At 52.5% G+C, this 27076-nt stretch overlaps 1 protein-coding gene across 1 annotated transcript; it reads left to right on the top strand.

The window, feature by feature from the left end:
- The first annotated feature begins 1130 nt into the window (after window positions 1–1130).
- Capn15 (calpain 15) lies at window positions 1131–27044 on the top strand. Its single transcript, XM_052758813.1, has 13 exons — window positions 1131–1330; window positions 11987–12275; window positions 19891–21367; window positions 21906–22114; window positions 22216–22399; window positions 22467–22690; window positions 23267–23392; window positions 23474–23626; window positions 24578–24739; window positions 24826–25052; window positions 25158–25324; window positions 25404–25582; window positions 25657–27044. The coding sequence occupies exons 2-13, from the start codon at window positions 12100–12102 to the stop codon at window positions 25832–25834; spliced, it is 3462 nt and encodes a 1153-aa protein (XP_052614773.1). The 5' UTR covers window positions 1131–1330; window positions 11987–12099; the 3' UTR covers window positions 25835–27044.
- The last annotated feature ends 32 nt before the right edge of the window (window positions 27045–27076 follow it).

Below are 27076 nucleotides of genomic sequence, written 5' to 3'. Positions count from 1 at the left end.
GTTAGCAGTAACTTCAACCATCGTATCAATGGGCTCAACCCCAGCTGCTTTTCTTGGAGTGCTCAGATGCCAGATTCTGCTCCAATGTTGCCAAAATGTGGTGTCTTCCACATTTGGACACAGGTGTCCCCACACAGCATCTTGAGTTCAATGGCCTGTCTTTGCCTTGCTGGCTTCTGGAGCATGAGTGATTTCCCAGAAACGTGACTAAGTACCTGTAGGCCCCACTGAGCCAGGCTCAGGTTTTCTGGGTCCTGGGGCACATGTCACCGAATCTCGCATACAACATCTAGAGTGCAGGGCATCCCGGGGGCTTCTTTTTAGTGTCCCCTTGCTATGTGGTGCCCTCTCTGCAGCCTGATTCTTAGTACATCTTCCGAGCTGCAGAGGACAAGTGGCTAGGAGTAATTCATTTACTTCTGGTAGCCAAAGGGCTCAAAAAGGGAAATAGCTTGGGGGCTCTTGTAAACATCGCTCAGAGAACCTGGGAAGATGTCTCAATTAGATGCCAGTGTTTCTCTAGGAAAAGTGATGCGTCTATCTGGCACACTCGAGTAAGCACGGGCCTCGGACCCGAGTAGGTCCAGAACGATTGCTGCTTCAGACCACTGGGACAGAACAGAAGTCGGTGAAGGGATTGGGAGAGGTAGAGAGCAGTCCATGCAGCCAGGCTGACGCAGCGCCGCAGACAACCTCCTCAGACCTAGTACAATCGTGATACAGACTACCAACATCGCCCCGGCGCAGTGAGACTCAGGCGGTGAGGACGCCCGCCGGAGCATTGCCCAAAAGTCCCTCGCAGAGCATCCTGGGAGCTGCAGTTCATTATCTCCCCGGAGCCAACGCACCTCATTACGCTGGCATGAGGGTAGCACCTGAATCGGTGGACTGAGCGGCTCCTTCCGCGTTGCGAGAGCGAGATACCCGGGGAAGAGGGCGGTCCGTGGACTACAACTCCCGGCGTGCCTTGAACGCCGTCGCTCTACCCTGTGGGAACCGTAGTCCCGGCGCGATTCCCAGTGCCGCGTGCGCCCCTGACGCGCCGTAGCCGCGGGCCCCGGCTGGGCGCCACGCTACGGAGGAGGCGTAAGGCGTACCGGGTGGGCCGGGCGGGACGGCGGGCTCTACGGAGGCGGCGTAAGGTTGCCGGGCCGAGACTGGAGCTTTGGGGCCGAAAACGCGCTAAGCCGGCGGAGGATCGCGGCTGGCGCGAAGGGGCCTTTACTGCCCTCAGGTAGAAGTTGTGGGTCAACCGACTGAGGGCCGGCACCCGGGCCGCGCCCGCCTAGCCCGACCGCGAGCGCTGAGGAGGCGCCGCTGGCTCGCTAAGGTGAGTTCCAGGGTAGGCGGCGGGCCAGCCGGCCTAGGACTCTTAGAGCTCGGCCTCGGGGCATCAGCCCGGATGTTCCGTGTTTGCCTTGGGAGCAGCAGCCTGGCTTGTGGCAAGCTGGAGGGGAGGTGTCGGGGGGGGGGGGGGGGAGGCTGGTAGTGTGGGTCACTCCAGGCCAGCCCAGGAACCTCAGACGCAGGCGACCCTCAGTGCCTGCCTGTCCTTGAGTGCCCTCTTGTCCTGGACTAAGCGTTGGCCCACTCTCTAAGAAGGTGTACGTAGTGGGGGCACCGTCTGCAGAAACCTGCAGCTACCTGGGGCGGCAGCGGGAGTAGCGCGTAGGGCGTCCTGTGTGCCCTCCCACCCCACACTTCTGCTTTTGTGGGCCTGTCAGTAGGCCGGGAAAGTTAGAGTGGCCCCTTGACAGCTGCGGGATTTTCTTTTTGTTGTCTGAAAAGGGGGTTCTTCTAGGTCTGATCTGAGAACCCTGTTGTATGGCCAGATGGCCCTTGCTGCGCTGGCTCTCGGGGTCCCTGGAGTGCCTGTAGTTTGTTACTAGACACTGGTAACAGAACCGTGAAACACCTAGACTCTAGCACAGGATCCCTTCCTGAGCTTCAGGACTCTAAACACCCAGGCCCAGAACCTGAGAACCTTCGTGGTGTTTGGGGTTGGCCCTGCAGTTGAGCCATACATGCATCAGGAAGAACCTCCACTCAGTCAGGAACTGTGAGTTCTGCTCCTCCAGTGGCAGTTTCCCCTGTCCCAGGCTGGAGAACTGGAGCTTGCCTCCAAGGTTCTCCAGAGTCTGGCTGTCAGGATGCCCTCAGGACCACAGTTGCGTAGTATAGGACCATTGTGTCTAGCTGAACAGCAACCTTGTTTCCATGAGGTAGCTGATCCTGCTTCCTTTGAGGTCCTTCTGCTCTAGAGAGATGTGATCATTTCTTTTCCAACATCTGAGAATCCCTGAAACTGTTTGAATGGCAGACAGGTCAGTGTTCTCGAGGAAGGCAGATTTAAACCTTGCTGGATCCAAGGCTCAGATACTGTACAACTTTATGGGGACTTAACCATCAAAACCTCTGCTGGCCATGGTGTCTTAGAGCAGGAGGAGTGGTTGCACATCTGTGTAGAGCCTCAGCTTGTCCTCCAGGAGAAATTGGTTACTTTGCTCTCCATCCTTGGATCTAGGCTTTGCCCTAGTTCTGACTATCAGGCTTTGCCTACTCCCAAGACTTCCTGGTCCTTCTTGTACATTATCCAGGCCTGGGGCAAAACAGGTAAGCCCCATTTTACAGATGAGGAAACTGAGGCTGTAGGACAGCAGTTGTCAGGGGAGGGGTAGGTGGAGTTCTAAATCTCCGAATCACAGTCTGCTTCCACATTCTCATTGGTGGCATTTGAGAGAAGAAGAGCCTTTTTGGTGGCCTAAAAACCTTCACTGTATATGCTGTTGATGAGCTGATCAGTTAAGAGCCCTAGGAAGGTAGAGTGGTCCTTTGTCCAGCCCTGTGGTCTTTAATGTCAGCTGCCCCTCACTGTACTAGACAATTGCTGGGGCTGAGAGGGAAAAATTAAATGGAAAAAAAAAGGATTAGAAAAAAAGTGATAAATGAAAAACCGTTGAGCTCTTTGGAAAACACATATACAGAGACCCAAGATCACTGGTGACTTGTCACATTATTTTGTCCTGGTTTGTACACTGCCTGGCATGGGAGGCTGAATGAGAGAAACACAGCTATGGTATTAAGGCTCTGTGCTCAAGCCTAGAAAAGGGATACTTCCTGTCCCCACCCCTCCCCCTCCCCAGAGGTGTAGATTGTTCTTCTTCCTGACTGTGCATCTCTTGACTACCCTGTCCTCTGGTCCCCACTTCATACTGGCTATGTCACCTGACAAGCAGAGAGCATCCTGAAATGCATGTGCTCCTGGTTCCAGAAGCTCTAACTAGTCTTCTGATTCCTCAGGCTGGATGCAGTCTCTGCCATTTGGCCTCTCCACATTCCCAGTATGTCTTGGCTGTCTGGAGCCATTTGACCCTATACCTCTGATATCATTCTGGCTTATCCCCAGGGCTCTACTGGGGACAACCCAGCTTCTTGAGTCTCCCCTACTCAAGTCATGTGTGTTATTTCTTGGCAGGTCCTGGTACCCAACTCAGTCTAGCCCTACACTGAGCAGGTAGCCAATGAGCATCCTCAGTTGGCTGCTGACCATTGGTAGCGTTGGGTCAATTGACTTCTAAAGTTGAAGAGATCTTCTGATCCAAAAGGGCAGCATGTGATCTCAATGGAAACAAGCCCCTGGCCTCATCTTGTTTCTCAGTCTTAGAAGTGAACTTACCAGCCTATGACCCTTGCATAAGTGTCACTGAAAGGAGGCAGAGGAAGCTGTGGGTGAGGCTGTGCTGGGAAACCAGCTTAGCCACACGATTGTCACTTTGTGGATCATAGCATGGCTGTGTGGAAAACTTGTGACCAGTGGACCAAAGAGCATCTTAATGTGGGCAACATGTTGCCTCCCAGGCTCGTCCTACTAGGCAAACAGTTTTCGGGGGTGGAATTGTAGGAGGACAGGAATACTCTACCACAGTGTGGAGATACAGGAATGATAGTGTGGGACCCTAAGGTAAGCCATTGTAAGATGCTGGCTAGCCTGACTATTCTTTTGTACTCTTCTACACAAGCTCCATGTGGGAAACCAGCTATCCCTCTGTAAGAATTCCCCAGGCACCAGGGCAGGCTTGCTCAAGTCTCCATGTTAAGAAACCAAGTGGAATACTTGCATTGGCCTCAACTCTCTTGTACTGACAAATGCATAGTCATGGCTCTCCTGCTGCATATCCCATGTCTCAGCTTCCCTGATACTGCCTTCCCCACTTCCCTGGTGGCTAAACTGGAGGATGGGCGCGGAGAGAGCTTTGGGAAAACGTATCGATAGTTGCTGTTTGAAAATGTCAAGGTGCAGCCATGCCTGCTGCTAATACTAAGGATGGGAAGGCAGCAGAGTATTCCTTGCTGTAGAGGGTGCTACCATGCCCTCCTCCATGGTTCTTAAAAAGTTGCCCTTTGGATTTAAAGAACTAACTGCTTTCTGTCCCTTTCTTGATCTTGCTGACCATACACCATTTGATGGAAAAATCAATGAGTTCTACAGCTTTCTGGAGCCCCTGTCTTCTGCAGATGTGGAAAGGCCAGAGCTTAGTGGGAAAGGAAGTGCTGAGAGATGTGCTGTGGCCTCCTTGCTCCTAATCCAGCAGTGAGCTTGAGTGCCCCATGATTCTTTTTTTGTCCATGGCAAGGACACCAGGCTACCTTCTATCTTTTCTCTTAAAATTGTATTCCACATTAAACAACACTGAACTTGTGAACTAAAACTGAAATCTTTTGTTTTCTTGGCAATACCATTTTGAAAAACATAATTTCACTTTTCATAATGTCTAATGAAGATGATGTGCAACTCCAGAGACACAGAAGGATGTTCAGTGACCATTTCCCTGTCCATGAGGCATCAGGGCCAGCATGTAGATGCCTCAGACTATCCTTGCCTCAGAGGCCAGATGCAGAATCCCAGCCTCAATCCCAGCTATAGTTCACCTCAGCAGGATTAGTGTGTCTCATTTGTTCTGAATAGGTCTACAGCTGGAGGCCCCACTGCTGTTGTGAGGCCCCACCTTGAATTGGTGTGAGCATTTGTGTGTATGTGTTTGCCAGGGCAGGATTTCTCTGTGTAGCCCTGGCTGTTCTGGACTCACTCTGTAGACCAGGCTGACCTTGAACTCAAAGATTCACCTGCCTCTACCTCCTTCCCAAGTGCTGGGATAAAGGTGTGCACAACTCCACCTCACTCCAGCCTCAGTTTTTTACTTCTGCATGTGAGCTGGAGAACAGGAAGTACTTGGCAAAAATGGAAAAAAAAAATCTAGAACTCAAGGTTGAGAACTACCTTGTAACGTGTTCTGGCTTCATCTCCCATTTAGGAGTGAGGGTGTAGGACAGCACCCTTCTTCCTAAGGCTTTTATCCTACACTTGGCCCTTAGGTGGAGTTTTTCATTTTCAGTAGAAAAACTGGTTCACTTTATGAGTTCAGCTTGCACCCTTCCTCTTGTGTGCAGGTAGAGGGTGATGGCCACTGTCTCCAGTGTTGTTCATATGAGAAGGCAGTGGCTAAGAAAGTATAGGAGATTGCAGTGGCCCAGAAAGGAAGTGCAGGATGAGGACCCATGAGTATCCTGCTTGGCATGGCAGCATCTACCATAGTAAGCAGGAGCTGAAAAACAGCAGAGCTTTGCAGCTTGAACAGTGGTTACCCATTGGCAATTGGAATGACTGAGTAGTGCCAGGACCTGAGTCCAGGGAATCTTGGTGACATCCTGCTGTTCCCCTGAGCCCTGCCCCAACCTGGGCATAGTTCCCTGGCAGTACCTGGACAGCCTAGGCTTCCTTGCCAACTACTACTGATCTGTGGCCCTGGAGATGAACTCTGCCCAAGGGCAGAGCCAACATCAAGACAGGATCTTGAATAACCCCTTCTGTTGTCCTACAATGTAGAATTAGCCACAGGCTTGTTTGCCATGGAACAGGTCAGTTCCTGTGACAATGGCAGTGAAGAGCCAGCAAACCATGTTGTCCCCTGTGGTCTCTGGCTGTCGAACAGACACAGCTTTTTAAAGGGAAGGAGTCCCTGAGTCGCATATGCTGAGGTGGGGCAGTAATGAAGTTCTCCAAGAGACTCTAGCTATAGCACTGTAGAAGAGGGCAGAGCCTGAGCCATATGGCCAGTCAAGACTCGGTTGCAGGACTTTGGCCCATGCAGATAATCCCAAAGCCTGCATTTGGCATTTCTGGGCCAGAGTCCAAACCCTGCTAGGAGGAGCATGCTGTCTTGGTGAGTACTGCAGTGGTAGCCTCTTCACAGGCCCTTTCCCAAGGCAGCAACCCCAGTGTGGACGCATTGGCATCTTGTCATCTGTGGCCTCAGGTGAGCTAGTTATCAAGTGCTGTGGCTTGTTGGTTGGCTTGGTGGATGGAGCAGCAGAGTTGAAGTGCTTGGGTGGGAGGGAGGGACCCCTTTCTCTGGGCCAGTGCTCTCTGGTGACCAGCCCTCTGCCTTGCTGCCCTGCTCTGCCAGCTGGGTTCTCTGGCTTTGCAGAAACTGTTTTTGCAAAAAAAGCTGTGCTAGTGAGGTTTAGTCCTGCCTCATACTCTCCTGGATGTACCACTATGGCCTGCCAATGACACCCACATGGGGTTATTGCACTGTAGGGTATCTTGGCCAAAAAGAGGCTCAAAGAGCTGAGGGTGGTCCATTTCTTTGGAGTCTCTCCACCTATCTTCAGGGAATGCTGTTCAGCCAGTTCTCACAAGGTTGAGTCCTCCCCTGGGGTAGATCCTAGCCTAGTTTCTTGGAGGGAGGATTCACTTCCTGTCCCCAGGTCATTTCCTTAGGGCTGACCTTGATATCAGCTGTCTGTTGGACAGCGCTGCATCTCAACAGTGACTTGTTCTTGGCTTCACATCTGGACTGGCTGCTTCCTGCCCTGGTGGGTACAGTGCTAAGGTATGGTGGGTAACTGTTGCTGCCAGGTGGGGCTAGGACTGCTGCTTTCTCTTGCCATCCCCTGTCTCAAGAGAGGAAGAATATTGGGGTTACTGAAGTTACAATGGCAGAGGATGTCCCTTCGTAAACTTTTCAAGAGGAAGGGCTTGTGTAGTAGGTTCTCTGTCAGTTGGTGTGGAAACCCCATTCTGCTCTTGTTCCCTGGGGTTGAGCACTGTGCTTAGGGTACTCCCAAATAGGGATACAGGAAGACATTGTACTTCCTATACCAAGAGCTCTAGAAACACAAGGTACAATAGGTTTCCCTGACCTTGACTTGGTTGATATCCCCAGATTGTCCTTCTGGGAATGAGGCATCCCACAAGTCCTTGGAAGCTCTGGGCAGGAAGTACTGACTTGGCTGTGGTGTGTGGGGCAAAAAGACAGGCTATACCAGGGGACCCTCACATGGGTTTGCAGCTCTTAGGTTTCACGGCTTGTGAGAGCCATGATGGTCCCCACCCAGCCTCCAGCCCTGAGCACCCGTGAGGAAGAATGAGGGGCCTGTCCTACTTCCAGGTGGGCTGTCATGACCAACACCTTCTCTCAGAGGGCCCTTAGAGCTGAAGGTGAAGCTGGGGACAACAGAGAGGACTTGGCCTCCGGACTGAGAGTACACCCTTGTGTGGCTCTCTGAAAAGTCCATGTCATCCTGTCTTCTCATGCTTGTCCTGGGGGGGGCTATTCTCCAGCTCCCCTCAGTATATGCAGAGACCATCTTACACCAAGGCTGGGGACATGCTAATACATCCTGATAATTAATACTTTGTCTTTCAGAGCAGTGGCATCCCCACTGCCTTGCTTCCTTGAGGCCAGATCTAGGCCACTGTCCCATTTAAAAGTAGAACAATTCCCAAATGCAAATAAGGGAGGAACTGGCTGGTAGGTCTTGGAGCAGGAAAGGCATAAGTAAGCCCCAGGGCTGAGAGGATGGGCGAACCTATCTCTCAAGTCTTGTGGTCCTCAGTACCCCTGCCCCTTCTGCCTCTTGTTGGAGGCTGATGTGGTTACACTTAAGTCATGTAGCAGTGAGACAGTGTCAGTGGTAGGGATCTCTGAGAGTCACTGTTTGCTGGGTCCAACCTCCTAAAAGCCTGACTTGCAGTGAAGGTCAAAGGGTGTTTGCTAAGCATACAAAATGGAGCCAAAGGAGGAGCAAGGAAGTGCTTTCAGGAGTAGGGAATGGGTTTTGTCCACCAACAAGCCCTGTATGAGAGGACAGCCCTTGGGGTGGCTCAGGTCTGCCACCCAGAGTGGGGGCTGTGCTATGTTCTTGTGAAGCCCTCTCCTTCCTGTTCTTTGCAGTACAGCCTAGGCAACCAGAATGTGAACAAAGACTGGATCCACCTGTGTTGGCATTCTTCAGTGTCCCTGCCTATTACCACATGCTAATTATACAGGAGTGCTCTGGCCTAGATGGGGGAGACCTGGGAGGGGCTAGCCTCCTTCATTCAAAGAAGGTCCCAGTGTCCTTGGCAAAGTGGTGTGGGTGTGATAATTACTTCTATAGAGTGTTGGCCAAGCCAGAGAAACAGCCAGCCCTCTCTAGCTAGGGCTGCTGCTGGATTCCCTTTCTACCCTTTCAGTGGTCCCTGAGTGCAGTTGTCAGAGCCCAGAAGGAAGGCCTGTAGAACCTTTTACACAGCTGCCTACCATACATGTGGAGTTACCAACCACCAAGGCTACAGAAGGTGCTGGGGCCTACAGTTGTGCCTGAAAGGCCAGCAGAAGGAAGGTGGGTTTCAGGAGACACATGTTTATAATCCTACACTTGGGAGACAGTGGCAGGAGGATCAGGGTGGAAGAACATCCTTGGCTACATAGTGGTTTAGGCTAGCCTGGGATACATGAGACCCTGTCTCAAAACAAGCATACCTTGGGAGGCAGAGCCAGGCGGATCTCTGTGAGTTCGAGGCCAGCCTGGACTACCAAGTGAGTTCCAGGAAAGGCGCAAAGCTACACAGAGAAACCCTGTCTTGAAAAACCAAAAAAAAAAAAAAAAAAAAAAACAAGCATACCAGCTAATAATACCAGCTTCTTAAGGTTAGAGGGCCACCTAGGCCAACAAAGAACTGGTAGCCAACTGCTCCCTGGTGTGCGTGTTGGGGGTTAGGGGAGTACTAAGACTGTGCCAGCATCTTTCTGTGGCCCTTAGTCAAGATAGGGGCTCCTCAGCACACCAAGAGACTCTCTTCCCTAACAGTAGCATGGAGAGCTCCTGAGAGCGTTGCTCTTCTGCCTACCTTTCTTCTTCTGCACACTTAGCAAAAGAAGAATGTGCTGTCTCCACCCTCCCAAGAGATACTATGCTCAAGGAAGGCATCCCCAGTGAGCAAGCACCGAGGCAGGAGGAGGATAGGCTCTGGACAGGATGGCAGGAGGGATAGGTAGGGATTATAGGAACTGTGAGGCAGACAGCACTCAAGCCCATGCAGGACTCTAGTATTTTCTGGAGGAACAGGTAATCCTCCTGGAGGCAGCCCATGAGTATAGTGCCTGCTTTCACAGTGAACGTGGCAAGGCCCAGTGTTGGCATTGCATCACCTCAAGACCCTATTGTAAGCAGTTTCTGCCCCATGGGCATCTCTGCTGAGCTCAGCTTCCAGCACTCTTCCTTCCCTCCCTGCTCAGGGTTTGAATATGAGAGAGGAGCCCCGGAAATACTGGGGTACATTTCTCACAGGAGGCTCTCATGTTGCCAGGACTTGTAGGTTTGGGGGTTCTGGCATGGACACAAGCACAGGAGAGGCAGGTATACTGGGTGACCATTGTAATTTGGGACTGATGGATAGGAGCATGTGTTGCTGGGCCCCTGAACAGAATCCTGCCACCATCAGTTAACTGATGCCCCATACAAAGCCACCAGCACATGAGGCTACTGAGTCCCATGAAGTGGCATGTCTGTATTGAGCTAGAAAACAGACTAAAGTCCTTGATTAGGGCCAAGTGCTATGGTCATGCCTGTAATTGTAGTACTCAGGAAGCTGAGGCAGGAGAATCGCTAAAGGAACAGGCGGGGAGCACTTGCGGCATCTCATGCTTTATGAGCTCTGAGAGAAGCCACAGACAGCGTGTAAATAAATAAGCGCAGCCTTGTTTAGCAAAACCATTTGTAGACACTGAAATGTGAATTTCAAGCCGACATTGTAGCTAGCACTTATGATCACAGCACTTGGTAGGCAGAGGCAGGAGGAGCCTAAGTTTAAACCCAATCTGGGCTACATAGTGAGACCCTGCCTCCAGAAAAAGGAGTGTGTGTGTGTGTGTGTGTGTGTGTGTGTGTGTGTGTGTGTGTGTGTGAGAGAGAGAGAGAGAGAGAGAGAGAGAGAGAGAGAGAGAGAGAGAGAGAGAGAGAGAGAGATCAACATTTTAGTTTTAGTTCACATAAGTTTTGTTTCTCCTACCCTTCTCCTTTTGTTTTCTTTCTTTTCTTTTTTGGTTTAAAACTCGCTCTGTAAACCAGGCTGGCCTTGAATTCACAGAGATTCACCTGCCTGTGCCTCCCAAGTGCTGGGATTAAAGGTGTGCGCCATCACCACCTGGCTTGTTTTGTTTTCTAGCCATTTCAAAGTATGAATTAAAAGCTTTCAAGTCTCACACGGTCACCAAGCCAATAGGGCCAGTCCCTTGGCAAAAGCAGCCCCACACATGCTAACTCAGAAGGTAGTTGGGAAATGCTGCTTCGTGGGAGAATCAGCTAGTTCTGATTGAAATCTCTTGGTGAGAGGTTGCAGAACTACCTGGCCCCATGCCTGGGTGTGTTGGAGAGGGTTTGGGCTTGATTCTGGTGGTCCTCTCAGGTGTCAAGTGCTGACTCTCAAAGGTACTACACAGGCTGTTACCTGTCATGTGGGGCTGTCCCTTAACCTACAGTACTTTGTAGGTGTGTCTCTCAGCTCATTATATCAGTCTCCCCTCATCTACAACCCAGTACCAGAGTCAGTGTTATAGAGGCTTACTCAGAAGTCACAGAAAGTGCTGTCAGTGGGTGATAGAAAACCCAGGGGTAAGAACTGCCGAAACCAGGACAAGTTTGTGTTCTGCCCAGTCAGCGGGCAGCATAGCTACACACCTTAACCTAGAGCCCAAAGAGGGGACCCACACGCACATCCAGTTTCCCTATGTGTGTTATCTCCCCAGCTGCCAAGTCCTCCCTGTCCCAAAGATCACACTCTCAGATTTGTTTGGTTTCACTACACACACGCACACGCACACGCACACCCCGCCCTTAGCCAGCAGCTGTAAAATGGCTCTCCCTGCAACACAAGCAGTCTGCTCTCTTGCTCAGGCATGGACAGTTTCTTAGGTTCCCTGGCATTTGCCTGGTAAGTGTGTGTTTAAACAGTCAATTGCTGCCCTTCTTTTTTTTTTTTTTTTTTTTTTTTTTTTGGTTTTTCGAGACAGGGTTTCTCTGTGTAGCTTTGCGCCTTTCCTGGAACTCACTTGGTAGCCCAGGCTGGCCTCGAACTCACAGAGATCCGCCTGGCTCTGCCTCCCAAGTGCTGGGATTAAAGGCGTGCGCCACCACCGCCCGGCCAATTGCTGCCCTTCTAAAGGCACAGTTTGGTCCTGACCTCTTAGATCTTCAAGTACCATCCCGCTCTGCCCTCTGCTCCTTCACTTTTTCCTTCCCTGTGGGATAAATGTCTCCTTGACAGTTTCTTCTGTAATAAGGCAAGCCTGTCCTCCTAACTGGGAAATAAAGCCCCTCTGAGGACTAGAGACAAGTTTGAGGGGGACGATGGGTGTTTGAGATTAGGATGATAACATGAAACCCTAATATACCACAAGTCAGGGAGCTGCAGCTCCATTTGGTGCTGGCCTTTGGCCTCTGGCCTATATTCTCTTGTGGGGCTTGTCTGTGGGATGTGCCCTACAGTGCTGAGTACTTTAAAGTCATGCCTAGGTCCCTGAACCTCGCTTTCACCTTGTATACCCCCGGCCACTTGGCATGCTGGGAAACTCACCCAGGGCCTATAGTTTCATCTGTGTGAATCACACTGTTTCTTTTCTCTTTTTATTCTGTTCATTGTTGTTGTTGTCTCACTGACCAGCCGGCTGCCCTTTCTCCGGTGTGGGCACTCTCCTCTCTCCATGCTTCCGTTCGCGTGCCACCGGCCAGAGGTGACCAGGCCCGGCTCTCTACGTGGCCACTGTCAGGGGGGCCATGGGGAGCTCTGCCTCCTCCCTGGCTGCCGAGACGGAGTCAGACCACGGCTTCCCTGGGGGGCCATCCTACCCAGGACCCCCAGCAGCAGCTGGCTGGTGTAGGAGCGGCCCTGGGGAGACTGTCTGGGGAAGTGCTCTGGTCACCAGACAGCACCCACGTCCCCGGGCCCGAAGGTAAGAAGGTGGGGAGGGGCAACCCTGAGGGGTCTTAAGCAGGAGACCGCTTTTTCAATGTGTCCCTGCTTGGCACAGATGCTTGCTCAGGACAGGGCTTTCTGTTTATCAGTGCTCTCTGGCAGCTCATTCCCCTAAAGGTGCAGGAGCTCATCTGATCTGGGGTTATTGCTGCTCCTGGCTGGCAGGTCTGGGACTTTCCTTTGCCTGAGGTTCTACTATGGCTCACTGTTGAACAGTGCTTGCCCAGGGCCTGCTGAATTCCTGTGAAGGCTGTCTGGATACCCCCTGCCTGGGAGGCTGATGACTTCAGCCCTTGTAGCTAGCTAGCATGCATTAAGAGTGCTGGCTTGCTTCACAGGGTTGTCAGAATTGAACACTGCTTCCCTTCCCAACCTATGGTACCTATGCTCCAGTATGGCAGCCTCTAGGGATGCCATCTGGCTGTGAGGAACCACAGGGGCCTGCCTTTATCTGCAAGTCTTTTCTAAGGCATGCATGTCATTAATTCCTTTTGGAAGGGTTTCTGGCACCCCCTAAATATCCAGGACTCCACCTCAGAGAGGATGCAGACTTAGTAGATCTCTTCTAGAGAACCCAGGTAACACTGATCATTTCTTTACTCAGAGAAGTGCATGGCTGTGACTACTACAAACCAGCTCACTTACCCATCTGCCGGGCATAGGAAGTTAGCTGGGCATAGAACGCAGACAAGAGACTGCCTTCTGAGGTACCTTTAACACCAAGATCTGAGATGGCAGACCTTTTGGAGCTGCTGGAAGGTGGCACTGAGTCCAAATGTATGTATCTAGTAGTCACTCTAGTCACTGGGAGACTCAGGCACTGGGAACTCAAGGTCTAGAGAGACAGGACAAGTAGAACCATGGAGGGATCTTGAGGCAAGTGGGGGTACTGCACTGTTTCTCGTGTGCATGAAGGCATGACAGTGCCCCCTTCACCTTAGTATTGCAAGATGCTCCAGGCAATACCACCAATGCAAGTTTTAACTCCTTTAAGCCATTTTATTGGAATGTGACTTACACGCTGTCTTAGTTTTTCTACTGCTGTGATAAAACACCATTGGCCAAAATCAACTGGGGAGAGAAGAGTTTATTTCAGCTTACAGTTCACAGCACAGTCCATCACTGAAGGAACTCAGGGCAGAAACCTGGAGGCAGGAGCTGATGCAGAAGCCATAGAGAAGACCTGCTTGCTGGGTTGCTCCTCTTGGCTTGCTCAGCTTGCCTTATAGCATCCAGGACCACCAGGCCAAGGGTGGCACTGCCCACAATAAGTTGGGCCCTCCTACACCTATCATCTATCATGAAAATGTACCACAGGCTTGCCCACAGGCCAGATAATGGAAGTATTTTCTCAATTGAGGATCCCTCTTCCAAAATGATTCCAGCTTGTATCAAGTTGACAAAAACTCCACACACCATCAAATTCACCTGTTATCAATGTATGTTCAGGTCATTTTCAACCAGTTCATAGCTTTGTCCCAACAGCCTTATGAGTTAGTTTGCACCTGAAAGAGATCCTGTTTGCAGTCACTCCATCCGTAGGTAGCCACTGACCTGCTTCCTGTTTGTAGGTTTACCTTTTCTAGAGATTTCACATGTGACTTGGGTGTCTGACTGGCTGCTTCTTTCACTCAGCATCCTGTCCTTAAGGTTCATCCACATTGCAGCATGGACCTCCTTCCTTTACAGGCTTCAGTGGTATTCTGTTGTAAGAATAAGCTACCCTTGGCTTGTCTGCTCATGAATAGTATGTTAATTCCACTTAGCTTTTATGATGCTGCTTGTAAACATTCATGCTAAAGGTTTTTATGTGGGCATCTGTTTAATTGTTTTGGGTATATCCCTGATCTGGAGCTGCTGTGTTGGGGTAAGCTTATACAGCATTCTGAGAAACACTGCTGTCTCGGGGGTTGGCCCTCTTACATTCCCACTAACAGTGTTGGCAGGGTTCTGGTGTCCCCTGACTTCGCTAATGCTTGCTATCATCTGTCTTTGAGTCTAACCGTCCTGCAGGGTGTGCAGTGGAGCTTTACTTGATTTAATTTGCATTTTTCTGATGGCTGATGGTGTTGAACATCTCATGTTTTCGTATATGTGTGTGTATATGTATGTATGTATCTCCTGAGGAAAAAATGTTAAGAGTAGAATTGCTAGGCCTGCACTGTGGCTTTGTGTGCTGAGGCTATATGTTGGACTTGTTTTCTCAGTCTCATGTTAGTAAGCAGTGCTCCAGCAGAGAATGTCACCATGTACATGTCACATGGGTGGATGGCTCTCCTACTTTTACATTTACACACTTTTACTAAGTTCGTGTGTGTAAATGAAAGTTCAAGGGTCATTGTTGTTTAATTTTTAAGTGAAGTTTTTTAGGGGGGCAAGAGGGGTTACTCAGCATTGTGTATCACACCTATAGCTGCAGAATTTGGCAAGCTGAGGCAAGAGGCAAAGTAAGATTGCTGAGCGTTTAAGGCAGCCTGGGCCACATAGTGAGTTCCAGGCCAGCCAGGGCTACTGAGTGAGACCCTTTTTCAAAAAACAAAAGTAAAAGCACAAGATTTGGGAGGCTATAGAGTTGGCACAATGGTTAATGCACTTACCACTCTTCCAGAGGACCTGGGTTCAGTTCACACTGTGGCTCATAGCCATCTGAAACTCTGTTCCTGGGGATCCAATGCCTCTTCTAACCTCTAGGGGTTCCAGCATGTCCATGGTACATATACATACACTCAGGCACAAACACATATGCATGAAATTAAATATGTGTGTGTACATATATATATTTAAAGCACAAGATTTTTTTGAGGCAGGTGGATCTCTGTAAGTTTGAAGCCAGCCTGGTCTACATAGTGAGTTCTAGGATAGCTAGGGCTACAAAGAGAGACCCTGGTTCAAATTAAATAAATAAATCACAAGATTTTTAAATCCAGAACTATGGTCAGGCATGATAGTGCATACCTGTAATTCCAGCGTTCTAGAGGTGGAAACAAGAGGATCGGGAGTTCAAGTACAACTTGGACTATGTGAGGGAAAAAAAATTAGACATCTAGAACTGTTTGGCTGGACATCTGAGATAAAGCAAGGAGGTGGGATTAAGAGGAGAGTGGCCAGGAAGTGGTGGCGCACACCTTTAATCCCAGTACTCAGGAGGCAGAGGCAGGCGGATCTCTGTGAGTTTGAGGCCAGCCTGGTCTACAGAGTAAGTTCCAGGACAGGCTCCAAAGCTACACAGAGAAACCCTGTCTCGGAAAAACCAAAAGAGAGAGAGAGAGAGAGAGAGAGAGAGAGAGAGAGAGAGAGAGAGAGAGAGAGAGAGAGAGAGAGAGAGAGAGACCCAAGACTTGAGGATATGTCTTTACTTCATTTTACTCCATCCTCCTGCCAGGCCCTTCCCCTAAATAGGTGTCCCCAATATGTACTAGTTCCCATGGGCATCCAGGTTGAATCAGAAATCAACAGTGTTAATGATCTGGAAGAAGCCATACATATCCAAACTAGAGAGAGGATGGACATCAGAGGGTTGCTGGGCTAGATGGATGGTAGGAAGGCAGGAGGTGACACTACTCTGTGGCCACCCTTTGGGACTCCTTCCCCACATGTGTGTGTATACTCACACAGAAGTAACACAGCACAAGCATGGGAAACAGCAGCCTTTCCCCCAGCTCTTACAGGGTGCTAGGTGGACAGGGAGAAGCCTGGGGCAGAAATTAGCAGCCATAGCAGCCCCTCACCTCTCAGGACTGCCACCCCCAGCATAGCTACTACTCTCCTTTTGGGTAACACCCATTGTATGGATAAAAAGGCAGCTCACACTAGCTGAGCCCAGGTCAAGGTGCACCTTCTCCCTCCTCCACCCACTTGAGAGCCCAGTATAGGAACCCTGCTATATCCAGCCTCACCTGGCTGGTTAATCAGTAGACAGTTGATTCAGGCGTTGGCTGCCCAGGGACAGAGACAAGGAGGACACACCCATCCAGAAAAACTGAGCAGGCCAGACTGTGGTCAGCCTAGGAGAATAGCCTAGGAAGGAAGACACTACCCTTCCCCTTATACAGGCCCTCAGGACAGTCTACTCTGAGCACAAATTAGGGCTAAGAGCCTGGCAAGGGTAAGGCATGGAGCTGCTCTGTTGGTCAGGGGCATCCATCTTTTAGTGGCTAATGAGTAGCTTCCCAGTGCTTCCTCAGGATGGTAGTTTTATTGGTTCTTCCTAAGAGGGGAAAGACTCCTGCCATGACCACAGCAGGATGCAGCAACTTCTAAGTCCTCTGGGTGCTCACTCCCTGGTTACTCAGGTAAACTGTTGCAGTTTTGGAGCCTGTCACCTCCCTTTGCATGAGATCTGAGTGTTGAGATGCCCAGGAAGCTGAGAACAAAGCAAGTATTTTGAGTAGACTTCTGGCAGTTGACTCAGTTTGCTCTCTGTTGTGAGCCTGTCTTGAAGAGTTGGAATTACTTCTGTGAGCTCATGTGCCGTGATTTAGGAGTGTTTGTGTTGAGAATTCTAGAAAATCAAGTACAAAAACCCTTTTCAATTTCTTTTTACTTCTGGATCTAGGAGTCAAGCCCAGTATCTCATACATGCTAGGCAAGCACTCCGCCACCTAGCAACACTCCAGCCCTTATGTGGAGAGTTCCTCAGGGTTTGCCAAAGTCTGTATACAGATTTTATTGGGTCTTCAGCTCTACGCAGGCTTTTGCTGCAGACTCTGGTGGTGGTTCGGCCTTGCCTATGGACTTCAGGTCTTTAGCCCTGGGTCCCTTCCCAGGCCTTGCAGTATAGGACTGGCCATGGACTATGGGCATTAACCAAGTGAACTGAGGATGCTGAAGGGTAGGGGTCCTGTGAGGTTCATAGCTCACAGCTGACCAGAGTTGCCCTAAGACTCCTTGGTCTTGACAGATTTTCTGGTTACAGAAGACCCACAGCTTGGCCTCTAGACCCACAATTTGTCCTATTTCCCAGAAACAAGTTTGATCTTTAGACTTTGTTTTCTTTGGAGCTGTCCTATACTACAGATGGAGTCTTCTGATTGGGCTAAGAGTTTCCCATGTGGTTCCCCTATCTACCTCTCATCCCAGTCAGTGGCCAGGCTCCAGGTTCAGCTGGGCCAAAGCCAGACCCCAGCCACCCCGACTGTTCCCTGAGATGAATGAGCACCTGGACTTCTTCCCTAGTCATTTTTCTTTTTGCTAGGACAGACCTACCGTGAGGGAAGAAAGACTCTAGCTTACGTTTCTGTGGTCCATATTCCATTGTGAAGGGAGGAGGTTTGCCGGGGGAAGTCAGGGGCATCTCAGAGAGACCAGAGTGACCTGCCTGCCTCTGCCTTCTGAGTGCCGGGATTATAGGCATGAGCTACCACACCCGGCTCATGCCAACATTCAAGTCAGCCTCTTAACTATAAAGTTTATATAATTCCAACAGACAGTGGCATAGCGTAAGCATACCTCAATCCAAAAGAGAGGAAATGGGGCATACAGAGTAAAACAGGGCCAAGGAAAACCAAACCCCAAAGTCTGAACTCTGTCCTGCACCTGTAGCTTATTGTGACATTCTCTAGACTCCACCAGCCTTGTGCCATCCACAGCACACACACAGCCTCTCTCTTAAGCCAGCTCCACTCTGTTCGTGCACCTCTCCTCAGCAGACATCCTGTGTCCTGGCATTCCCACTGTCGCGGGTGTTCATTGCATCTTGGAGTTTACCGTCACAGCACTGTGCCTTCTCAAGGCCTTGCAGAAAATGTGACTAGGTATTCAGATATGTAAGCCTATGGGGCCATTTTCATTCACACCATCATAAAAGGTATACAGTTATTCAAGGAAAGCATGGCCGTGGGAGCATGAGGCAGCTGGTTGTGTTGTCTGCAGTAAAGAAGCTCATGCTTTCTCCTTTTTTTCTTTTTTAAATACTAATTTATGTTGTGTGTGTGCGCATGCGTCCATGCCATGGCTCACTTGTGGAGGCCAGAGGACACTTTATGAGAGTTGGTTCTTTCCTTCCACCATGTGGGTCTCCAGATGTCAAACTCAGGCCTTCCTTCTCCCCTTCTTATTTAATCTGAGATCCCAGTCTATGGGATGGTGGTGCTCACATTCAGAGTGAGTCTTCTGGGCTAGGTGTGGTGGGACATGCTGTTAATCCCAGCACTCGGAAGAGGTAGGGGAGTCTCTGTAAGTTTGAGGACTGCCTGGACTACAGAGTGGGTCTTCCGTCTTCGGTTAAACCCCTCTAGAAACACCCTCAAAGATACTGCCAAATGTATCTTCTGTGTGATTCCAAATCCAGTCGAGTTGACAGTAAACATTAATTAACCATCACAACCTTCCTCAGCCTGTACGGTCAGTGGCCTAGGGCTGAATCAGAGAATGCCCCGAGAGTCCCCTAGGACATTTCATGAGGATTGACTTCCCTCAGGAGATTCCTGGGAAGGGACCTGTCAAACTCACTGTGGCCCACCAGGACCCTCTGGGATACCCAGCCTGCTTGTGCTGTGAAGTAGATGTGCAGGTGGAGACAGTGGTGCTCTCATATGAGAGGGGTGTCAAGGGGCATCCTCTCTGCTGGCACACACTGTGTTCCGTCCTTAACCATGAGCCCTCACCACGTAAAGGAGTTCAGGAGAGGGGTCTGGTGATCTCCAGGCTCTGAGCTGAGCCTAAGCACCTCTCTACCTGTCCCTCCTAGGGCTACCCAACCTACACAGGAAGGTGGAATCAGAACCAACTCTGGGCCCCTAGGCAAGTTGTATTTTGGAGGGAAGAATTTTTTTTTCTGAAGAAGAATGTTTTCCTTCTTCTTGAACCAAAGGTTAGAAGCATAAGCTTCGTGCTTCATTGTAAAAAGCAATTGATTTTCCTAGAGGCAGAGCAGCTATGGTCAGTTCAAACAATGGGTATTGTGAAGGTTATTTGCAGCTCAGCCCTGTCAGGGAGCCTAGCACCTTTCCAGCCACCTGAGGGAACCGTCCTGGGAGCAGGCAGTCAGGCCAGGAGCACAGGAAACCTGCCTCCACACAAGCACAGAGACTGCACTCCATGTACTCTATGCGTTTGTCCCAAAGCCCAGAAAAATGTCAAGTTTTGGGGATAATGCAAGGTGCAAGCCTCATAACCTCAACCTCCGTCCAGGCTCACCCTGTGTTTGCTTTATATCCTCACTGTGCTCAGGTAGCCTTTCCAAGAAATATCCATACAGCCTTCCAGTACTCACTGCCACCCTGCTACAAGCCTAGTGGTGTGGAGTATGCCAAGCCCTTTGGGAACAGGCCTGAATGCCCAGGTGCAGGCTCCGATTCTGCCCTGAACTGGGACTGGATGGGCGGAGCTACAAAGCTGAGGATGCACACTGGGCAAAGGCTTAAATTGTTCTTGACTGATGACCACCCCACCCCTATCCCTCCTGAACATGTTCTAGAACAGAACATTGCTGACCCCAAGTTGGCCACCCTTTCCACATTGCTGGCTCTGCAGCCAAGCAGACATCTCCCAGTCCCAGTCACCCTCCATGGAAAAGTGGTGTCCTGTTGCCCATGGAACATTGTGACTTTAGGCCTCAAAGGAGCCACACTAATCAGGTTCTTCCCTTGCAGCCACACACATTCTCCTGGGTCTATGGCCACAGTTGGGGAGTGGTCCTGTGCGCGCTGCACCTTCCTGAACCCTGCCGGCCAACGCCAGTGCTCCATCTGTGAGGCCCCCAGGCACAAGCCAGATCTTGACCAGATCCTGCGGCTCAGCGTAGAGGAGCAGAAATGGCCCTGTGCACGCTGTACATTCCGGAACTTTTTAGGCAAAGAGGCTTGTGAAGTATGTGGCTTTACCCCAGAGCCTGTTCCTGGAGCCCCTCTGCTGCCCATTATCAATGGGGTCCTGCCCAAGCCCCCCACCGTACTGGTGGAACCAAAGGGCAACTGCAAGGAGGAAGCAGGTCCTGTGCGGACAGCAGGGCTAGTGGCCATGGAGCCAGCCAGAGGGCACTCTGAGGAAGAAGAAGAAAAGGAGCAGGAGGACGAAGGGAAAGGGGCAGAGCCTGGCAGTGGCTGGGCATGCCAGCGCTGTACACTGCATAACACACCAGTGGCCAGCTCTTGTTCTGCCTGTGGGGGACCCCGGAAACTGTCATTGCCTCGCATCCCCCCAGAGGCCCTGGTGGTTCCCGAGGTTGTGGCCCCTACTGGCTTCCATGTTGTTCCTGCTCCATCCCAGCCTCTCCTCCCTGGGGAAGGTGCTGAGGCTGATTCTCCTTCTACCAGCCAGGGTCCCACCTCCACTGACCAGGAGCCCCCCAGGGTACCACCCTTCAGCCCCTTCTCACCCACCCTACAGAACAACCCTGTGCCCAGAAGCCGCCGGGAGGTCCCCCCTCAGCTTCAGCCACCTGTGCCTGAGGCTGCTCAGTCCTCGACCTCCACAAGCTTCAAAGGGCCCTCCCAGGGCCCTGGAAGAGCTGCAGCTGGGGCCTCCCGCCTTGCTGAGCTGCTCTCAGGCAAGGAGTTGCTGTCAGGCAAGCGACTGAGTGTATTGGAGGAGGAGGAGGCCCCAGAGAGCAGCCCTGCCCGCTGTGAGTCGTGCAGTGATGTCATTGACCTGGCTGGAGACACTGTCCGCTACACACCTGCCAGCCCCTCCAGCCCTGACTTCACCACCTGGTCATGTGCCAGGTGCACACTTAGGAACCCCACAACAGCCTCCAGGTGTTCAGTGTGTGGTGGCTCCAAGCTGCATGGTTTCCAGGAGCACAGTGAACCCCCTTCCCACTGCCCCGACTGTGGTGCCGACAAGCCTGGCCCCTGTGTTGGCTGCTGTGGACGAGCTCCCTCAGCACATAAGGCTGCCCGTCTCTTGCCTGATGGCCTGGGCCAGTGGGCCTGCCCTGCCTGCACCCTGATCAACACACCTCGGGCCAAGCACTGTGCAGCCTGCCACACACCACAGCTTCTAGTGACCCAGTGCCGGGGGGCTACACCCCTGAGGCGCAGGGAGAGCATGCATGTGGAGAAGCGGAGGCAGACAGACGAGGGCGAGGCCAAGGCACTCTGGGAGAACATAGTGGCTTTCTGCAGAGAGGTAAGTAGCCTCTTTTCTGAGGCTGAGAGCTAGCTTGGCCCAAGGTAACTAACATTTACCTCCACTATTCATGTCACACTCCCTCAGCTCACATGCCCAGGAGGATCCCAGACCTCCCATGTGTAAACCCACAGAGAGATGAGGATACAGTGAGACTGCCCTACACAGGGCAGCATGCCCTGGGACAGCTCAAGGCTGGGATACCTGGTGTTCCATATGAGCTGCAGAGCCTGAACCCTTGGGTCAGCTGAAAGAGCAGCTGGAGCTGTGCCATCTCCCAGGCTAGCATGCTCACTGTGGCCTGCTTGCCACTGGCCTGCAGTGTCATGGGCAGGGAGGCCATGTGTCCCCATGACCACTCAGGATCGTCCATTCAGGGTTGCCTAGCACCAAGTTTGGTATAATGCGCAAGAGCCCCACCCCAACCTTCTAAAGCTCTCTTGGGAGGGTGGGGTCTTTCCCCCAAAAGGTAGAGTGGAATCATTCTGGGCCTGCGGCTGCCCTGCCCAGCCTGAGTGTCCGGCCATGGTCCCTGCAGAATAGTGTGAACTTTGTGGATGACAGCTTCCCCCCCGGGCCTGCATCTGTCGGCTTCCCAGTGGGCGACAGCGTCCAGCAGCGAGTGAAACAGTGGCTGCGGCCCCACGAAATCAACTGCTCTGTCTTCAGGGACCACGGCACTCCGTGGTCAGTCTTCCACACCCTGAGGCCCTCTGACATCCTACAGGGGCTGCTGGGGAACTGCTGGTGAGGCTCCAGGTTCCTGCCAGGGACAGACAGGCTCAGGGGAGGATGGCGGCTCCTGGTCCAGTTCTGGGCATGTTGTGAAGTTGTCTGGCTCCGTCCAGGTTCCTGAGTGCGTTGGCAGTACTGGCTGAACGTCCCGACCTCGTGGAAAGGGTGATGGTCACACGTAGCCTATGCGCAGAGGGTGCCTACCAGGTACGGCTGTGCAAGGACGGTACGTGGACGACAGTGCTGGTGGACGACATGCTGCCCTGCGATGAGGCTGGCTTCCTGCTCTTCTCACAGGTGGGACAGCAAGGTGGGAGGCAGGGTCGGGAAACCGGGCAGCCCGTGACTCTGATCCCTCCCCCAGGCACAGCGGAAGCAGCTGTGGGTGGCCCTCATTGAGAAAGCGCTGGCCAAGCTGCACGGCTCCTACTTCGCCCTCCAGGCAGGGCGCGCCATTGAAGGCCTGGCCACACTCACCGGTGCGCCCTGTGAGAGCCTGGCGCTGCAGGTCAGCTCCACTAACCCCCGAGAGGAACCTGTTGACACTGACCTCATCTGGGCCAAAATGCTGAGTTCTAAGGAGGCTGGGTAAGAGACAGTCACTGCCATGGTCTGTGGCATTGTGAGGAGAAAAGAGGTAGAGTGGTGGGAGAGGTGGGGAGCAGTACCCTCTGACTGCCTGCAGCTAACATGGTGCTCTAGTGCAGCTAGCCATCGCCAAGAAGTCTAACTGGTACTCCATTCTAGGTAGCCACCCTGGGAAGAGCCCAGATCTCATTACTTCCCACCTAGGAAAAGGCAAGCGTCCACAGAGGGACCCTGAGGAGGGGGAGGAGGTGTTCTGAGACATGCCACACCACGGTCAGCACTGTGAATCTTGACATCTCTTTCTCAAGACCTAGAAGAGTCTAGACCCAGAGACCTACAGAAGCCCTAGACCTGGTAGTGGATGTCAAAATCCCTGCCTCCAGCTGAACCATTTCAGGCCTAAGCCTTCAGAAACCAGCTTGTTCTAGCCCAGGCATTCTGAGCTCATCCATAGTGGGCCAGTACTTCATGAAAGCATATGTCACGTGGGTCCCAGACTGTACCCCCATATTCAAGAAGGTCCATCTCCCCTGCTACCTATCCATTCCATCAGCCAAGGTCACTCTGCCCACACAGGTTCCTCATGGGTGCCTCCTGCGGAGGAGGTAACATGAAGGTAGATGATGCTGCTTATGAGAGCCTGGGTCTGCGCCCCCGCCATGCCTACTCCATCTTGGATGTTCGTGATGTTCAGGGCTCCAGGTAAGGGTCCAGCTGGCTGAGGGTGGACAAGTGCGTGAACACAAGGCACATAGTCTTGGTTCTCAGTCCTGTTATCTACAGGCTCCTGCGACTCCGGAACCCATGGGGCCGTTTCTCCTGGAATGGCAGCTGGTCGGATGAGTGGCCACACTGGCCAGGGCACCTGCGAGCCGAACTCATGCCACATGGCAGCAGCGAGGGTGTTTTCTGGATGGAGTATAGTGACTTTATCAGGTACCTGGATGCCCTCACCTGTCCCATGGGCAGATCCGCAGGGAGCTGGTCTAGATAAGCAACTTGTCCATGTCCCAGCTCCTGCCGGCCTCTTAAAGGTAGCTCTTGGTCTGGCCATGGAATTTAGGTCTATATAAAGCAGGGCGTGTGTGTGTGTGTGATTCTGCGCCCCCATGTTGTTCAGGAAACAGTCAGTTCACTACCGATGTGACAGCTACTGGAGAGGAACAGTTTAAAAGCAGGTGTGAATAGGTATGATAGCATGCACATCTGTATGCATGGATAGCATGCACATCTGTAATCCCAGTGCTCCAGCAGCTGAGGCAGGAGGATCCCAAATTCCTGAAGTACATAATGAGTTCCAGGCCAGCCTAGGCTATATGAGACCCCATCTCAAAAACAAAAGCAAAACTTAATTTGCTCATGGCTTCAAAGATTTCAGCACATGATCAGCTGACTCCATTGCAATCGATCTGGTAAGGCAGAAGGGTATGGCAGAGCAAAGATGCTTACCTCATTGCCTCCAAGAAGTAGAGACAGACAGGAAGAGGCCAAATATGTCCTTCAAAGACCAGGCCTCCAGTGTCCTACTTCCTCCAACCAGGTACCACCTCTTGATAGCCTGTTCATTCATCTTTGAACTCATCCATGGCTTCACCCGCTGATGAGGTCAATTCCTCCTGATTGCAGTAGCATCACCAGCTAGGGACCATAGCAGGGTTCCCTCCTAGAGAAGGGCTTCCTGCTTATCAGTCCTTTCCTGGAGAGATGCCAGGGGCCCCCAGTGCAGGGAGGGAGTGCTAGGAGACAACCGAAAGAGAGCAGTGAAGCAGGGAGACTGCCATGCATGCTGAAAGCTGAGCAACAAAGGCCCATAGTGTGAGCACTGCATCCCAGAGCTGGAGCATCGAGCTGCACTCTGCTCAGTCACCCTTTTTCCTCACTGTCTAGGTACTTTGACTCTGTGGACATCTGCAAGGTACACTCAGATTGGCAGGAGGCACGGGTTCAGGGAAGTTTCCCAAGCACTGCCAGTGGACCAGTGGGTGTGACGGCACTCACAGTGCTGGAGCGTGCCTCACTGGAGTTTGCCCTGTTCCAGGAGGGCAGCAGGTAGGCAACAGGTTGAGCACTATACCAAGCTAGAAGCTCATGGCTATGGCCACATGAGCACCTAGCCTATTATCTCTGGCCCTCAGGCGCTCGGATTCAGTAGACAGCCACCTCCTGGATCTGTGCATCCTGGTGTTCCGGGCCACTTTTGGCACTGGTGGCCGCCTGAGCCTGGGCCGCCTCTTGGCCCACAGCAAACGTGCTGTTAAGAAGTTTGTGAACTGTGATGTCATGCTGGAGCCTGGCGAGTATGCTGTGGTGTGCTGTGCCTTCAACCACTGGAACCCTGCTCCACCAGGGCCCCCTGCCCAGGGTAAGGGCCCCAGCCAGATGAGGCCCACACCCACCTTCTCACCCTCCGAGCCCCAAAGCCCACCCACGGGAAAGCTGTTGGCTCCCTTATCCACACCCCCCACAGCCTCCAGCCCCTCAGCAGGGGTCCCCCGAGGTGCCCCCGAGCCACCCGGCCACGTACTCGCAGTGTACAGCTCCAGGCTGGTCATGGTGGAGCCGGTGGAGGCGCAGCCAACCACACTGGCCGATGCCATCATCCTGCTCACTGAGAGCCGGGGCGAGCGGCATGAGGTGGGTGGGGTCCTGATGGGGGAGGGCAGCGGGTGGGCAACCACCAGCCCTGGCCCACCCACCCTGTGCCTGTGCCCAGGGCCGAGAGGGCATGACCTGCTACTACCTGACTCATGGCTGGGCGGGGCTCATCGTGGTGGTGGAGAACCGGCACCCCAAGTCCTACCTGCACGTGCAATGTGATTGCACCGACAGCTTCAACGTGGTGTCCACACGTGGCAGCCTGCGTACCCAGGACAGTGTCCCACCCCTGCACAGGTGGGTACCTGCTATTTTTTTCCCCTACCCTAGGCCCTGGTCTCCCACTGGTCCTCATCAGCCTTGTCCTGCAGGCAGGTCCTGGTGATCTTGTCCCAGCTGGAAGGCAATGCTGGATTCTCCATCACCCACCGCCTGGCACATCGCAAGGCAGCCCAGGCCTTCCTCAGCGACTGGACAGCCTCTAGGGGTACCCACAGCCCCCCACTCACACCTGATGTGGCTGGTCTACATGGACCCCGGCCACTATGACTACAGTTCCCTAGGGCAGGGGCTATGTGCAGATCCACCCACCTGCCCTCCCCTACATGCACTTTATGAGGGAGACCCCCAATGGAGGATGCTTGAACCAGAATCTCAGGACCCTGCCCAGGGAGCCACCGGCTACAGGGTGCAGCCTCCCCTGGGCCTCCCTCCCCTCCTCCTGCACCCCAATTACCCTCAGTCCCCACCAGGCCTCCCAGCTGCCATGCAGAATACCTCGAGCCGGGTGGGTTTCATTCCAGTACTTCTGTCCTGAGCCCTGGGGACAGCTTCAGGTGGCCAAGGCCCAAATGGGCTGCCCTTCCCTATGAATATGGGGTCACTTGCTATAGAGAGGCATCCCAGATATGTGTTCACAGAACCAAATCTGGGGGCTCAGAGGCCATGATCCTGCCTTGAGAACCTGGGTAACCCTTTGTGGGGGCTCCGATCTGCCGCTTCCCCCCTTGGTTTGTTCCCAAGCCCAGCTCCTTGCCTAATGAGCAGGGTCCTGATAGCCCTGGCACATGAGCAGCGCATTGCAGGAAGCAGATGCCTGATGGCCATCAGCCAGGGCTTGGGGACAGCTGCCCCTCCTGCAACACTATGCAATTCCTGGAGCACCTGCCAGGATCGAAGCCATGATGGGGTGGCAGGTCGGAAGCCAGACCCAGCCCGGCTGTCTGGAGAAGCGCTTTGTCCTTAGCTTCCCTGGCCACAATCGGCACTGTCCCATGGCCTCAGTCTGTCCACAAAGAAGGACACCCCCACCCCAGTCCCATTACAGGCACATGTAAGGTGTGACTGATTACTCCCTTCCCTAGATGAGGGAGCCAAGCTGCCCACCTGCCCAGCATTCCCCTAGCTGCTTGTCAAGATCAGAGCCCTTATCTGCCACATGGACGCCTGAGTCATTTCCTGTGCCCCCCCCCCACCTGGCTGCCACTGTCCTGCAGCCCCCTAGGTAGTGGGCAGCTCACACACCCACTATCCTTGCCTCCATGGGGCTTGCGAGGGTTTTTATACCTAAAGAAACACTCCCCTCCCCTCTGGGCCTCCTTTTACTCTGAGCTGTGAATATTTTTAACCCTGTAAATAGGACCAGCTCTTCGAACACAGAGACTATTTTATCAGCTATCAGTCCCTTCCTTGTTCGATGACTCCATAGGCCGTTTCCACTCAGGCTCCAAGGACCAAATAAAAGCGTTTTGTTTTGTAAGGGAGCTTTCAGTCTTTTGTCACCCTCCCTGT

This window comes from Peromyscus californicus, unplaced genomic scaffold, assembly GCF_007827085.1.
Source record: "Peromyscus californicus insignis strain IS unplaced genomic scaffold, ASM782708v3 Scaffold_3__1_contigs__length_106647218, whole genome shotgun sequence".
Taxonomy (NCBI): Eukaryota; Metazoa; Chordata; class Mammalia; order Rodentia; family Cricetidae; genus Peromyscus; species Peromyscus californicus.
This window is presented reverse-complemented; position numbering and strand designations above follow the sequence as displayed.

Excerpts from the sequence above, each read along its gene's own strand:
- Capn15 (XM_052758813.1), top strand. The coding sequence starts at position 12,100 with ATGGGGAGCTCTGCCTCCTCCCTGGCTGCCGAGACGGAGTCAGACCAC. Across the intron at positions 22,115-22,215 it reads GGGCTGCTGGGGAACTGCTG|GTTCCTGAGTGCGTTGGCAG; the intron begins GTGAGGCTCCAG and ends GGCTCCGTCCAG. Across the intron at positions 22,691-23,266 it reads CTGAGTTCTAAGGAGGCTGG|GTTCCTCATGGGTGCCTCCT; the intron begins GTAAGAGACAGT and ends CTGCCCACACAG.